Below are 16,460 nucleotides of genomic sequence, written 5' to 3' on the forward strand. Positions count from 1 at the left end.
CTGCCTATGTAAATTTAACAGGGCCTTTTGGACATTGACAAAACCTTGTTTTTGATGGCAGCTGGAACTGCTTTGTGTCCCTCTCATGCAACAGGGGCAGTGCTGGTGTATTTGTGGTTGCTGTCTGTGCACATCAGCGCAGGGCACACGTCGTCATCGCTTGGCTACCACCCTGCCAGTGCTGGCACTGGTGTCAGCTGCAGAAGGGTGACTTGTGTTTCTCAGACTGGCCCCTTAATTTGAATTTACTTTGTGGACAGCTAGTAATCTGGCATTGGTAGTGCTGTCCCTGCTGGACGTCTTCCAGCTGCTGTGATCAGGAGAGCGCACACTCGCCCTCCCTGTGGTGGGAATAGGCTGCAGCTCTGACATTTGCCTTGGGTACTTTGGCACAATTCCCAGGCACAAGCTGTTTCTTTGCTGTTTATCACAGAAATGTCACCTTTCAAACAGCTATCAGAGACATGCAGGTCAGAGCTGACTCTGCAGTAGCTTAAACACTACTTCTCCCAAAATTTCATCCTTGTGGGATGGTGCCTATGTCTAAACTGTTAAATCACTAAATAAAAGAGGACTAGGGATTAAGCCAGGCAACAGCCTGGCTCACATTCATATTGTTTAAAGCTAGTTTCCTCTATAGGAGATTAGTCATGTTTGTAGAGAGCTGGTTGGAGTGGTCCAAAGGAGAGTCAGGGGGAGAGCTAACAGTTAAGCAGTGTGGATTATAAGGGATACTTAAGCTTGCTCCAATGCACTCTCCTACTTAGTAAGACAGATTTAGCCTCTGGCTTTGAGGTTTAAAGGGTTTCATGATGTCAAAAAAAAAAAAAAAACCAAAAAAACAGATAGGACATTTCTTCAACTGCTGACTGAATCTCTGCAAGAGTAACTCCTGCACCAGAAAGGATTTCTTCCAATATAAATTGGAAATATTCCACATTAAAAAAAAAAAAAAAAAACTTATAGATATCATCAGGCCTACCTCATGTTTCTTAGCAAATATATAATTCCTGTGTCATTTTCCAATTTTCATTCTCTAAGTATATTCTCCCTTACACACATTTAGTTGATCTGGATCATACCCCTCTGATTTGTCAGTTCATCAAAACACAACATTTATTTCAGATTGTAAAAGGGACTCTGCTCCTTGCTTAAATTCAGATTATATACCCTCTTACTATAGGAACTAATTTGCTCATCATTACAAAAACAGATTAGTAATTTCACTCAACCATGACCTTTTTTTTCTTCAAGTGCATGTTGAACTCGAAGCAAACAAAAACATCCACATCTGTTGCTAGAATTTGCTTCAGTGTAGATGGATATGTGAACTCATTGCGGAAGATGATACTGAATCTCATGAAGTTTAGCCATTGCCACAGGAGTTCCTTTGAATGCAGTTTCTGAACTTCTGCAAACACACTCCACAAATGCTTTCAGTGAGAAGCCCCTAAAGAAGGGGGTGCTTTTTTAGTGTTTCAAAAAGAATAGATTATAGTCACACAATGAATAAATATTTTCCCTGTCAAGTACTTGGAGACTGTAATTTATGGTCAGAGAATCCTCTAGAGCATCCAGACATATCTCAATACATTTTATCCAGACATATCTCACTCTTTTTTCTTGAGTCTGTTTGTTCATATTTGGCATATCTGATTGTACTCAGGTAGAAGAGCTGTATTTCCCTTCAGATCAAATTACTCTGAGTTTCCTTAAACAGAGAGCTCACTTTAGGATTTCTGCTTGTGATATCTTTTTTTCACTCCCAATATATTCACAAGATTTCTATAGATGATTCAAATGCTAATTGTGGGCAGAGAACATAAGGAATTCGAGATTCACACAATACCAAATGATAACAAATGAATTTGAATTTCATATACAGACTAGGAAAAATCTCAATTTACAAAATTACTATAAAATTCTCAGTGTTTACCTGTGTGTTTTTAAAGCTGAAGTGTGCATAGTCTACACTATATACTTGGTTATTGCAGGATCTCTCAGATTTATATAAATTTTATTTTCCTTAAAATACCATTTATAGTAACTTTCATATATGAGAGGCAAGTATGAAAATATATGTCTAGCAAGGTTTTTCAGGCACAAACTATGAGAATTGGAAGATTTCTGATCTCTGTAATATAAATATATAACTTGTAGAACCATAAATTACAAGCATCTTTAATCACAAGATCACATATTTTCCCTGATTTATTTTATTTTTCTCTGCCAAATTTCCTTGTGGAGTGAAAAATAGAAATGTAGGTTATCAGTCTTCAAGTAAAGACTGATGCAGTTTTTACATCAGCTGTAGAAAACAATTTACATGATCTTTGTCACTTGCTTTAACAGCTGAAAACAGCATTAGGCTTCCCTTTTTTTGCTGAAACTGTTCCAGAGGTTAAAGAGGCATCTTCTTAAACTATATAGGTTAAACTTGCTGACTGCAGAAAGGTAGTGGTGACACTTGGGGAGCTTGGATTCCATTCCAGGCTCTGTGTCTGAACAGACACAGTATTTACGGTTCATTCCTCCCACACATAGCCTGATTTGTCCCATTGCCTCCAGTCTGTTCCATTCTTGTCCTTATTCTTTTGCCTTATTGTCCCATTAATTTGCCTGGCTTCATGTCCTTTCCTGACACGTTTTCTCTGAATCCTGATTCCTTGCACAGTCAGCTTCTGCCCCTCCTCCTTTCCCCGGTTCTCATCCAAGCTTTCATTTTTTTTCTACTTTGACTTCATGCCAGCCTTTCTGCCCTTCTGTCCCACTTACTTACAGTCCCAATCTCCCTTGTCCAATCTCAATGTTTTTTTCCTCACATGTCACTTTCTTCTTTCATTTTTCTGATTAGTCTAACTCTACCTATATCCTAGCTCCTTGCCACATTTTTCTTCTTCCCTTTCACTTCATTTATTTCATGCTGTTAGTTCCAGATTCCAGCTTTTTATCTCTGCCTTCTTCCATTCCACGCACTCCCCTCAATGCTTTCTACCCTGCTGCTGGTCTTAGTTCCACAACCTACTTTTCCTGATCTGTTCCACTTTGCTGACCACAGTGGGTTTTGGTCCCCTTTTCTCTGCACTCAAACAGAAAATAAAAAAATCTTCCTAATCTATATTGTATTAAGAATGGAGATCCGTAATTAGTTTCAGACATAATTTCCTGTGTTTAGAGCGGTTCTGTGGATCAGATTTGCAATTGCAGAGGAAATGCTATTTAGCCATTTAGCCTCTGAACACTATTGCTCTTTTTTAGGGCTTTACCTATGAAATTTTGTCTGTAAGGGACACACAGGCATACTAAGGCATACTATTATGTAATGGAGAACAAATACATGATTTTAGAAGCTCAGTTCACAGAACTCTAATGGCTTAATAGTTACCTTACTCCCTAATGTTGGGAGTCTCTTGGAATTTGTTTCACTCCTCAGGAGTAAGGTTCCTAACCTATATTTTTCTTTTTTTTGTCCTTGATACTTGGTAAAGTGCCTATTATCACCCCATTTAATTAGTTAAATAGTCTCCAGTGTTATTCTAAGTAGTTATATTGCTCCATGACTTATCTGATCTTATTTATTCGATCTATGGAATATATGGTTAGCATTATACTACAGCACTTCTGTCACAGAAGCTTAGTAATTATAATAATAACAGTACTAATAAAAATGGAAACTGATTTTTTATTCTTTTTATTGCAAATCTTTTGCACATCCAACTGTATATTTAAATAAAGCAGCTGTTGCTGGTTCTGATAACATGTAGACCTAAAGTAGACTGTACTAGCAAAAGGGGGCTCCCTGATTTATCCATTAGAATAAAAATAACTGTCTTACAAGCAGTGGGTAGCTGATTTTTTCAAAGCTTTGAAACCTAGCTAAGTTTTGATGATTTTCCAAGCAGACAACAACAAAAAATATTCTCAGGCTATGGAATTCATCTTCTATGTAATAAAGGTTTTCAAATCATACAAACACTGGAGCTCACAAGGACAAGTAAATATTTTTCCACACCTGGCTGCTAGAAGTGCTTCATTTTTAGTTGTTTTATTTTTCTTTCTAATTTATAAAAAAAAAGAAACTGAAAATCATAAGCATTCACAGGCAGCAGTCCTAGCAAACTGACTAACAAGAATCACACAGGTAAACATGCACTTAACTCAGTCAGTTAAATTTTACTCATATGAGCAATAGAAAACTGGTCCTTATGAGTGCAGAGATAGGTCATCTTAGTGGTGAAGACTGCAGATTCTAATGGTGTAACCAGTGATATTTCTTGTGTTCTGTCTAGAGGTTTTGCTGTGTTTTGTGGACATACACCTCAGATATATTTGGTGATTTTACTGTATTTCACACAATAGCATGAGATTGATGGACAAAAATAATACTGATTTTGATTTAAGATTGTTGTCCCACTAGTTTCTTATTGTACATCTTTTGTCTCAATATGGATGAGTACATGATGGAGACCATATCCAGAAAAATGATGGGGACCATATCCAGTGGTAAACTGAGAAGTGTCAGCAGGTAGAACAAAATTGCCAGAAGAAGGTGGTGAGGGCTTAGCCTGAGAGAACTCAGGAGTGGATATGAAGAAGTGTCTGGGGAATAAAAAATGAAGAAGGAGGTTAGGAACCAAAAGGTTGATGACGAACCAGGTCCCTTAGACATTACAGAATATGACCAGTGTTGAAACAGACAGAGAGGAGTGGAGAACTGGAGAGAAATTTTGGTGATGATAGGGAAGAAAATGAAAGACTTAAGGAATTTACTGTTGGGGATTCATGCAAATTGGATAATGCATATTCACTGCTGTGCAAAGTAGCACATGAGAACATTTACATAAAACCTCCAGCTTTCTGAATTTAGGACTTAAGCAGGTATCCCTCTGATGATCAAGAAAAGAATGATCTGAGTTAGTGGCTCTGGGACTGGGACTTGGATAATAAGAGCTAAAAGCTCAGGCAGAGCCAGCAGTTTATTCTTTGCAGGTGCTTGTACACATCTAATGTCCATGGCTTCAGAGGAAATTATCTGACCAGAAAAGAGAGGAAAGAAGACACTTCTCAGGAATACTGGTTCTGCTCTACAGCTAATTAATTACTAGTGAAAAATAGCATGGTTCGAGAGCAGTTTGGAGATGCCTTGGCAGCCTCAAGTGCATGGGGAGTTTCTTGAGGAATCTATGTTACTCCTTCATGCCCCATATTTCCTACTCTGTCACTTAAGTTACTTATCTGTGGCAAGAGGCCTTGCAGTCTTGCCAACAATTGTGCTCCTGAGACTTTGTTTTATGAAACTCAGCATTGGGTGGTTTTTTTTTTTTTTTTTTTTTTTTTTAAGATAGTATTTGATGCGTGGTAAAACTTAGCCTCTTTTTCGGTACAGGGCAATTGTATTTGGAGGTTTTATAATGTGTGTATTGCAGAAAATTTATTTATGCTGCCTTATGTCACAGAATCACAGAAGGGATAAGACTGGAAGGGACCACAGTGGGTCATATGGTGCAAACCCCCTGCTTAAGCAGGATCATCCCAGAACACAGGGCACAGGAGTATGTCCAGACAGTTCTTGAATATCTCCAGTGAGAGAGACTCCACAACCTCTGTGGGTGATTGCTTCCAGTGCATGGTCACCTGCATTTAAAGAAGTTATTCCTCATGTTCAGGTGAAACTTCTTGTGAATCATTTTCTGCCCATTGCCTCTTGTCCTGTTGCTCAGAACCATGGAGCAGAACCTGTCTCCATCCTCTTGACACCCTCCCTTCAGATACTGACAGAGATTGATGTGGTCCCCTCCCAGTCTTCTCATCTCCAGACTGAACAGGCCCAACTCCTTCAATTCATCTGTGCAAGGGAGATGCCTCAGTACCCTACTGACCTGTCACTAGGCGCCACTGAAAAGAGCTTGTCTCTGCCATCTTTATACCCTCCTTTCAGGTATTTACCCACACAGATGAGAATCCCCTGAACCTTTGTTTCTCCAGGTTGGATAATTCTAGCTCTCCCAGTTTTTCCTCATATGTGAGGTGCTCCAGTCTCTTAATTATCTCAGTGGCCTTTTGCTAGACTCTTCCATGTCTCTTTTGTATTAAGGAGTTCAGAAATGGGCAGAGCAGTGCAGGTGTGACCTCATCTGCGCTGAGTAGTGAGGAAGGTTCACCATAGGGCAAGTATGGGCAACACCCTTCCTAATTGCTGTTCAGGGAACCATTTGCTTTCTGCCAAGCCAAAGCACATTGCTCACTCATGTGCAGCAAGGTATTTATCAAAACCCCCAGGTCCCTTTCTGCAAAGCTCCTTTCCAGTTGGGTAGCCCTCAGCATGCACTTGTGCCTGGGGTTGATCTTTTGCACTTGGCCATGTTGAGCTTCATGAGGTTCTTGTCTGCCCATTTCTCCAGCCTGTTGAGGTCCCTCAGGATGGCAGCACAACCCTCTCATGTATCCGCCACTCCTCAAATTTAATGCCAACAGAGAACTTTGCCCAATCAACCAGATCTTTAACGGGGATGTGAAACAGGCCCCATTACTGTTCCCTGGGGTACAGTGCTGGTTACTGGCCTCCACCTAGTCTGCTGGCCACTCATCAACAGCCTCTGGGCCCAGCCATTGGGCCATTTTTATGTCCATCTGAGTGGTGGAATAGCCCATTGACTGTGTCTCTTCTGCAAGCATCACGTCAGAACAGGTTGTGAATGAATATTCACATTCTAGCTTCACCAATATTTTCCAGGTTTCCTCATTAGTATAAGGAGCAGCCTAGAAGAAGTACAGAAATAGGTACCTTAAAATGTAATAGTGATGGCCAAAGTAACAGTCCCATGTGCAGCGGGAACTGAAGCCAGAATGGTGAATGAATGGGAACACATAAATTATGGAGAATCTCTGAAGTCCTTTGAAAATGAGGGCAAGGATCTTCTGACTTGGGGAGAAAAGAAGGAGCCAGGGGAACCTAAAAGGTGGGACTTACAGATTAAAGTGTGAAACAGGAAAATATTCTTTGCAGTAGCATTCTCAACAGTCAGAGGATAAGATATCCAGTAAGAGATGTCATAGAAATATAGAAATATTGCAATTTGAGCAGAATACCAATGAAGAGACAGCCATGCTTTATGAATACAGAAAAGGTAACTAATTTTATATTTTGGGAAGGAGGATATTCAGAGATAATATCTAAAAGGAGAAAATTAAGGTCTGAGATGTTTCCTGGTGTTCTTTCTAAAGGTACTGAATAAATAGTTAAGGGTGTAAAAGGAGAAGCAAGACAAATGATATTTTATAAGCAGATATTTTAAATAACTACAATTACTGTGGCATTTTCTGCACAGTGAGTCAGGACACTGTCTATTTTTTTAAATTTACATGAATTGGCAAAGTTCACACTGGAAAAACAGGAATATACATATATACACACACACACACACACACACACAAATTTTATTCATAGGTTCCACAACAATTCATTAGGTAATTTGTTATTTCTTGACCTGGTCGCATGTATGTTATTTGTAACTCTGCAATTGAAATACTTCTGCTTAGTGGTAATTTGCTGTAATTATTCTTCAAATATTTCTTCTGTTATACATGGTTCTGAAGATATGTATTTTTACATTACAATCTAAATTGTATTTTAAAATACTCCTTCTAAAACACTAGTAAATGAGTTAAATTCCGACACAAGAGAGTTGTGTGTCCAAAATCAGGTTATTGAAATTGTCGGTGACCCAAATACCTTAGTCTTGGTGACATTCATCAAGGAATCCCAGCAGGAGATATTTCATTGGCAGCAGGAAGCACTGATATTGGAGCATGGTATTTCTTGTGATATAAATCCAAAGCTTTGGTAACCCAAAAAGCTGAGTATTATTACTAAACTGAAAATGCATTTAAAGCCTTCTTCCTTTAATACAACTTCTACCACTTTTCAGAGATTATTCAATAGCTCCATAATTAAGCATGTTTGTTTTTTCCTAATAAAGACATATATGTGTATATTTTCACATGTGTTGTAATTTCTCAGTGGAAAACAGGGATAATTGGATTTGGAAATAAACCTTTTATGGCTTCCCCTCTTCTTGGAGTTTGCTGAATTTTCTGCTGTTACTGCAAGAAAAGAAAGCCAGCATTAGAAATCTGAGGAGAGCAAGATCTTTTTATTTTATAGAAATTTGCAACAATATTTTCCTCGTTTTCTATGATTTGAAGCTTGGGGTTTTCTTTGTATTTAATGAATTCCTCATTATCATGGTGTTTTCTAGTGATTTTCCTCCTGTGTGCTGAATCCAATTTTTTTTTATTACAATTATTTCTATTTATTTATTTATTTATTTATTGCTTGCATTTATGCTAAATGACTATCCTTTTCCTTAACTGACTTCCAGGTCAGATCTCATTTAGATGTGTTCTTCTTCTCTGAAGAATCCTTTCTTCCCTTCACAGCATTTTTCCCCCTGTGCTCATCCTCATCTCTCCTGTCTATTTGCTTTAACATATATTCAAAAATGCATATAGTTCTGTCATTTAGTTGGGCTCTACATTCATATTCTGAAAGTATTTTTTGTTCCTTATGCAACTTTTCACCCATTTCTGACCAGTTTATCAGGATAGACATTGCTAAAGCCTTTGATGGGAAAGTGTCTCTGGAGACTTTGGTGCAGCCATAGAAGAACTCACTAAAACATTTCCTTGCAGGAATTTAAAAATAGGTTTTAGACTTTGTCATTATATGATACTCTACCCTCTCCTACTGTGCTATATTTTTTATCTTTAGTAATAGATTAGATGATTTTGGTGAACATAAGATAAATGTGCCAATTTCTACTACTGACTAAGAACAGATTTACTTTTGTGATGGTGGCTGTGAGTCAGACCCCTTTGACAGTGCTGGCACACAGTTGTTGGATTAGTTAGGTACGAAGAAATATTTGTGATCTAAGTCTTAAAAGGTGATGATGGGTGGTAGGTTTGTTCCCTTGTGAATTTGTTTACACATGTGTGCGTGGAAGGGGATTTGGGGTGGAGTTTTGCCGAGGGTATCTTGACATTGTAGGAGAATTGAATTTTACTCTGCCACTTGTGATTTACAGAAATGTTTTCAGTAGCTGAAGAAGGTAGGGGTTGGGAGGTACTGCCTGTGGTTTATAATATTATTTCAGATAGTGCAGGAAGGAAGGAATAAACTGAGTGACAGGCACCTGTCCTACTTCTCCCATTTCAAACACCTCTGGTTTTGCCCATTTTAGACCAATCTTGTGAAGCTGCTTTTGATGCACCAGGCAAACCCCAATCTTCTCAACTGCAATAACGAAAAGCCTTCAGGTAGGTGAAAATCCATGTACATGGTGTATGTATTAGCTGTTGTGACGCTGTTTTCTTTCCCTCCTGCTTTCTCAGCTATAGCTTATTTAGTGTGTAGAGTTATATGCATGTACACGCGCATACATTCTTACATGCATTGCTGAAAACTGCTGGTCATGGTAATGCAGGATAACATATCAAATGACAGCACATCCTTCTACTTGTTTCATTCCCTGTTTATTTTTAGCTGTTTCTTACTTGAGAGTTCTTCCCTGCCTTGGCAGTAGCTGCGTTTACACATTTTTGGTGTTTTCTTACTGAGTTCCTTTCTGTCTCAACTGCTTGTACTACAAGGCCTCTTGAGTTGGAATTTCTATAGCTATTGTCTGAAAACAAATTCAACACCTAGTTTTGAAGTGTAGCTGCCATTGTTTACTGCAGAAGGCACCTTCTTAAACCAGAGAGCAACAGAGAGCTGAAGCACTGGCTCTACAGGTAATAGAATTGTAGAGTCCGTTAGGTTGGAAGGGACTTCAGATCAGCTGGTCTAACACAGAGACCAAAGCAGAGCTAATGTCAGTAATGCTAGCTATCAGTGTGGAAAAGAAGAAACTCATGGTTGTTCAACATTCTATGCCTAGGATAAAATGAAGATGGAAGTTTCTATTACCTCAGTAATGTAGGTAATAGAAACTTCCTGTCAGATTGTGGGTGAAACTTCCCTTGCATAATAAAGTAAAATATGTTATGCTTCAAGTGCTGTACTGCCTACAAATACAGGGAACTTCATGACACTTAACCATAGAAGAGTTGTTTGTGGTTAGATAGAGTTTTTATTTGTAAAAAGGGCTGTGAACTAAACTCAGATAATCTAACAATACAGTTAGCTAACCATATTTATTATGTATTTTACACAGTTAACTGTCTTTCTGGTCTGCAAACAACTGTTTTCAGCACTTCTGTATGTATAAAACATATAAATCTAATCTGTAGAAATGTAAAACATTTTAAAAGTATTTAAGTGCATGTTTTCACAGAAATAAAGTGTTGAAAAGGGTTGCATGGTTTTTCCTGAAATCCTGTAAATTATTGAATACTTTGGTTTGCTACACAGCAAGAATAGTTTTGAGGTTTTGCATATGACAACTTAAGTTTGTATTGAATTTACCTTGACTTTATTTTCCTAGTAATTTCAAGTATTATTTTATGGTTGATATCTGAGCAATTTCGTTCGTGTTGTCTAGCCACGTGTTTAGTCTTAATCTGATCTAGAGGTTTTAATTCAAAGGTGCTTTTCTGCACCATTTTCTTGTCTGATATCTTGGTGTTCCAATGTCTTAGATGTTGCAGCTTCTGAATTTATTGAGGAAATGCTTCTGAAGGCTGAAATTGTTTGGGAGGAAAAAATGAAAGACCCTTTAGCTGTTTCTACTTTATCTCAAGAAGAGCCATATGAAGAGATCATCCATGATTTGCCCACAATTTCCAATAAACTGTAAGTGCTTATAGAACAATTCCCTGCAGCCAGATTATCCTTTGAACCATATCTGTCAATCTGTGAATCCTAGCTGTGTGTACTTGGAGATATTTAAATCCCACCTGGACATGGTCCTGGGTAACTGTCTTTACATGTCCCTGCCTGAGCAGGATGAATGGACCAGGTGCCCTCCAGGAAGTCCCTTCCACCCCCAGCCATTTTGTGATTCTGTGTAATTTGATGGGTCAAGTAACTTTCCTTTTTGAAATCTCCTGAATAATCTTTTGCATTTTTATCTCTCATGTCTTTTTGTCAATCTTAGTTTTATAATTATAGATTATGAATAATAAAATATATTATCACAATTGCTAGCAGAAATTACCTGGGGTTGCCTTAGCAGAATTATTAGAGGTTAATACTGTAGACTTGAACATCCTTTTGTTAAGGTAGATGAGTAAGTATAGTGTAAGTAAAACCATCATTGCCTATGAGACAGTCAAGGACAAATCCTGAAAAGAGAAAAATCAGACATGTGATTGCAGATGAAATTATACTGGTCAAAATTATATTTACAAATTTATATTTAGATTTGTACTGCTTAAAATTCAAGTGGAATCAAGTAGCATTTAGCAGCGAGGACTTAAAACTCAGTACTGAAGAGTCAATTTGTGTCTTAAATTGTAAATGTTGATACTTTTGTATTTCCTTGTCAACCTTAAAAAAAGATTGCCATGCATATGTGGAATGAGATGTACAATAGGTAAGAAAAACAACTAGCTGTGTTATGGTAGTACAAGACATACTGATATTTCAAATTCTTCTTTCCAGATACTGTGATCCAGGGAATTTTAAAAGTTACAAGTAATATTTTTATACCGTGTGCAGTTGCCATATATTGAAAGTATGTATTTGTTAGTTGCATAATCTTGCAAAACACTGTCAATATTTTTTCTGTAGTAATCAATGAAGTGTGTGAAGAAAACATTAACCTCTTATAGAGAGACAGATAAGGTATATTTGCTTCCATTTCATAGGAGTTATAATTTATGGTTGTGTTTGGATACATTAAAATTTGGAAGAGGTGAGCAAATGTCATGAAATGATCAATCTGTTAAATTCAGAACTCCATGGGATATGCTGATATTTAGTAAAGATTTAATATTTCATGGATGGTAAACACAGTGTGTTGTTTCTGCTTCATGATTTGTAGTCTTTAATACATGTAGCTGGGTATATGATACTAATGTTTATGAAATTACTAATTTTTCATGCTTGGTAATTCCCCACGAAATAAGCAGTCCTCTAGTCTGACCCGCTGTTTCAATAACATAAATCATGCTCCTCAAATTTATGTGGCCTTCAACTGTCTTTTAAATGGAAAATTTTAATTTTGAGGCATGAAACTAAGCCTTTGGATTCTGAAATGTAACTAAAACTTTCATTTTTAATTATTGATATGTTGTAATACTAGAAGTAGGTAGTAGTATACACTTGTACTTATGTAATGATGCCTAGGGAAATTTATTCATAGAGGTTTTAGAGACTTTGAGAACTTAGTCATCATTCTTGTATCTAGATGATGCATTTCCATGTGTTTTATATTCTAGAAGTTTGTATTGTGGGGCACATATTGTACTGAATACTGGTTTTAGTGCTAACAGTCATTAACCTCTGGAAGACGTGACCTACACATATTTTAAGTGGTCTGAAAATATTTTTCTCTACTCTTTCCTTCCTGTAATACATATATTAGGGTAGCTATTTTTTGAGAGTTTTCTATATAGTGACTCATTATATGATAATGATGCAACCTGTCATGTGTAAAAGCCTTCACTGGAAGTTTTGAAAAAGCAAAGCCCACTGAAGAGAAAAACATAGAAAATTGATATATATATGTGGAATTGGATAAGTTTAGCTGCTATTGCCAATGTATCCCAGTGTGGGACAGCATCTAGTTAGTGGTACTTGCAAGAGAAAATAGCATGAGGTGAAGCCAAAGGCCTGTTCAGCTCTGTGCATGGACTTTGGCAGTGATCCTTTGCACATAGCCAGGGGCCCATTATTAGGATACAGTAAGCTTGAAGTAATGCCACTTTGGCATGTTCTTGAGAATTTTAGAGTCTCTTAGGTTTAGAGACTTCCTCAGCCACATCTTTGTAGTACCTATCTATCAGTTCTGCTGTCAGTGCAGTGAAGTATCAACTGGCCAGCCAGCTATTCTGAGATGATAGCATCCTTAGAAGACTAAATTATTGATGTATTTTGCTCATGCATGTCTCAGCTATCATTACTGAATATGGAAAACCGTTGGTGAACCATACCACACAGAGTTCCGTGTTACTTATAAATCCTCTAACCTTAAAGTGGCTGAAAATCAGGTGTCATCTCAAAGTTAGTTATCTCAGCTTTACAGTATCATGCTTATAATTGTGAAACCCAAAACCTTTGCAGAGAGGTATTATTACAAATGATAGTAGACATATTCTTAAGATATAGAGAATTATCCTCCAGAGTCGCTCCATGCTTCCTGGTAGAGAGGCAGCCTAGATGCCTGGTTTCAACTTTTTTTTTTTTTCCAATGACTAATGTTGAAAGCAAAGAGTTTCCTCCTTCATGCTCTGTTAAGGGTCTGTAGAGAGATGTATACTATGTTCGTTTGAAGATAAATATCTGTGCTATTTTTGTGTACCAAACCAATTTTTTAGTGCTGAAGAGGAGTAGTCAATAATGATCCACATGTACCTTTGCTTTATGATATATATTGCATCCATTCTTCATCAACTCTCTTGATGTAAGAAAGTAATCCGAGGTGGAAAGTTTTACAATAGTTCCTAGTAACTCTACGTTGTGGCCATATTGCTTTGTGGCCATTTCTCAGAAGAAAACAGTATTCAAAAGCAGACTCAAAGATGATGAACAAACAATTATAAATAGGTGTGTTTTGTCAGCAAATTTAGTTTTGCTGGTCGAAATTTAAATTACAGCATTGATTTCTGGAAGAATACTGTGAAGAGATGAATTGAAAATCAGGAGAGGAAACAAAATTTAGTAGTGAGTATATTTGAAATAAGCTTTTACCAAGCAAACTTGGCTTTCTGCATTGCACTCAATCTCATCAGTGAGGTGTGGGTGGCGCAGGGCAGGGTTGCAGTTATTTCTCTTTGTCGCTCCTCTTGTCTTGCTATTTTCTTGTGCTTTACACAGGCCCTTCACAAGCTGCAGCACCTTTGAGGCCATACCTGCTCCAGCAAAGTTCCTTGGTCATAACTGACCAAGGAAATTAGCTGAAGGACAGAATTTTAGTAATGTCATGAAGTTATTTGAACATTGACCATTGCAGCACACCTAAGGTCTATGCTGGAAAGTTTTGCTAGTCTTAATTTTAATGGTACAGTCAAAAGAAAATTTGTTACTCCACTGGCAAAAATACCAGCACAGAATACGTTAATTGACATAGTTTACAGTTCAGAACATTAAATTGGCCTTATCTGTTTAGAAGTGGCTTTAGGCTCATGCTATGGTCACGATGATAACTGTACTTCTACTCCAGTACATCTGCCTATAGAGCACAGATAGTGCAGTCATCTAAGTAGTGATACATAATAAAAGATTAAGAACTTACTCTCAAAGTAAGGTTAACTTAATCACATTGTACATTTTCTGATGCGTATTTAAGTAAATATTAATTATAGTAATGATGTGTTTCAAAATCAGCACAAGAATGTGAAATAAAATTAAAATAGATGTGTTCAAGACAGCAAAACAGAAAAGCGATTCAATTTTTCTTATATTTCAATTCTTATTTTCTATGTAACCGTTTATGTAGCAGTGCCTTTTAATTATTCTAGTGTTTTCAAACACTCTTCTAATGTTTAATCCATTCTGAAGTCTCTTTTATGAAACTTTAAGAAGGTTTTTTAGACTGAAATTTCAGAGATTATGCACTTTACAGGTGTCAACTGGCTTAGAAATTGTTTGAAGCATCTCATAATTGGCTGTGAAGGATTACAGAAATTTTCTCCAACAAAAGCCATGAGGTCAAAGGGCCTATGAAAATATTACTGCAGATTCTGCCTTGATATAATACTCTTATCAAATTAGAAAGTGCCCAAGTGCTTCCAATATTGATGATGAAACTTCCAATTATTTGATTGTCAGCTCTTACATTTAATATGATTTCTTTTTTTTTCCTTTTAAAGTGACATGGTAGAGGATGGCAACTTATAGAAAACCTTCTCACTTTAGTGAAAAAAAGGCCCAATAAAAATAAAAAAACATTTCAAATTAATTCCATCCATGAAGGCTTCTTTGCATAAAAATTAAAATCACTGTTCCTCCATAAAACATTCAATATTTTTTCTAGTCAGATAGGCAGATAGAAAGTTCTACCACATTCAAGTAATATTACCCCAGATAGCACTTCTTCTTGTCTACTGTGCAACATTATTTTGGCATAAGTCTTCCTTTGTGGTTAATTATTTATTAATTATCCATTAATTATCCATTAATTTTCATAAAAGAAGACAGTTTATGCTAATCTACTTGCCTACATTAACATAAAATCTTCCCTTGCACTGTTCTATAGTTGAGCTTTCAGAGGCATTGCTTGACTTAATCTTGTGACTAGTAGGAATACTTCTCTAAAGAGCCTGTGTTTTCTAGAAATATTTTATTTCAGTTTATTCTTCATGCTATCTTCTTGAACCTGAGTTAGAATGAATACTTGGAGTAATTTTAATATGTTTTTTTCTTCCACAGAATCATTCATATTTTTGTTTTAATATGAATTATGTGTCATCCTTTCCATCACATGAATTATATTAATATCACATAAATATATGTAATTTAAAGGCTATTCTTGTGTATATCAGTACATGAAAGGTGCCTTTCAAATTAGGTTATTATTGTCGTCTTAAGTTCAAAATGCATCTGTTAAAACAGTAGGCACTCATTTTCCCCCACACTTTGCAGCGATTTACAACCTACTTCTCCTTTTGTGACACCTGAAAGGTTTATTTGGTTGTGAGGAGTTTATAGCTGAATTTTAAGAAGTGTTTCTAATGTGTGTTATGTAGTTACCACAAAAGGATAAGACTGAATGGGTAAGGTTCAACTTCACTTAAAATCTTTCTTTGTCTGTAATTAGAGAAATGTGAGCAGTTTTGCATAGTAGCAAAAGGCTACTCAGAAAGAAATCTTCATATTTAATTATGTGTTGCTCAATTCTGAATCTGGGTAAAATGTGAATTAATATTTGTCATTTATGTTTGTGTCACAGGTGTTTAATTTCTTCTACAGTCTAATACCACTAATATGTCTTATTCTAATTGCCAAGTTCTGCTGTGCTGTTCATACTGAAAAAAATAAGGACACATCTTTTGTCCATGTGACATTTGGTAAATTTGTCACACAATTATCTGTGGTAAATCTAAGCAGTAAATAGAAATTTATACTTTCACCTATGTTCCTCTAGATATTTTACATTTAAATATCTGAAGTAAAACATATTGAGGAAAAAAAAATTATATTTCATTATAAAATGTTTAAACTAATTCTTTCAATATTTGCAGACTTACAGTTTTATGAAAAGTTTTGTTTGTCTATCTTTTATTCAGTGGGAAATGACTGTCTTGTTTTTCAATGAATTCTGTCTAGAATGTGTTTTTTATTTTATTTCTAAAATTAT

At 36.5% G+C, this 16,460-nt stretch overlaps 1 protein-coding gene across 8 annotated transcripts in view; it reads left to right on the top strand.

Moving 5' to 3' along the window:
• Window positions 1-16,460, top strand: part of MYO16 (myosin XVI) — a 366,678-nt gene that overhangs the window by 172,177 nt on the left and 178,041 nt on the right. For all 8 annotated transcript variants that reach the window (XM_068180129.1, XM_068180127.1, XM_068180124.1 and 5 more), the window contains 2 exons: window positions 9,243-9,318; window positions 10,639-10,792. In XM_068180129.1, the coding sequence (XP_068036230.1) occupies window positions 9,243-9,318; window positions 10,639-10,792 (230 nt within the window). The remainder of the gene's footprint in view (window positions 1-9,242; window positions 9,319-10,638; window positions 10,793-16,460) is intronic.

Source organism: Anomalospiza imberbis, chromosome 2, assembly GCF_031753505.1.
Source record: "Anomalospiza imberbis isolate Cuckoo-Finch-1a 21T00152 chromosome 2, ASM3175350v1, whole genome shotgun sequence".
Classification (NCBI taxonomy): Eukaryota; Metazoa; Chordata; class Aves; order Passeriformes; family Viduidae; genus Anomalospiza; species Anomalospiza imberbis.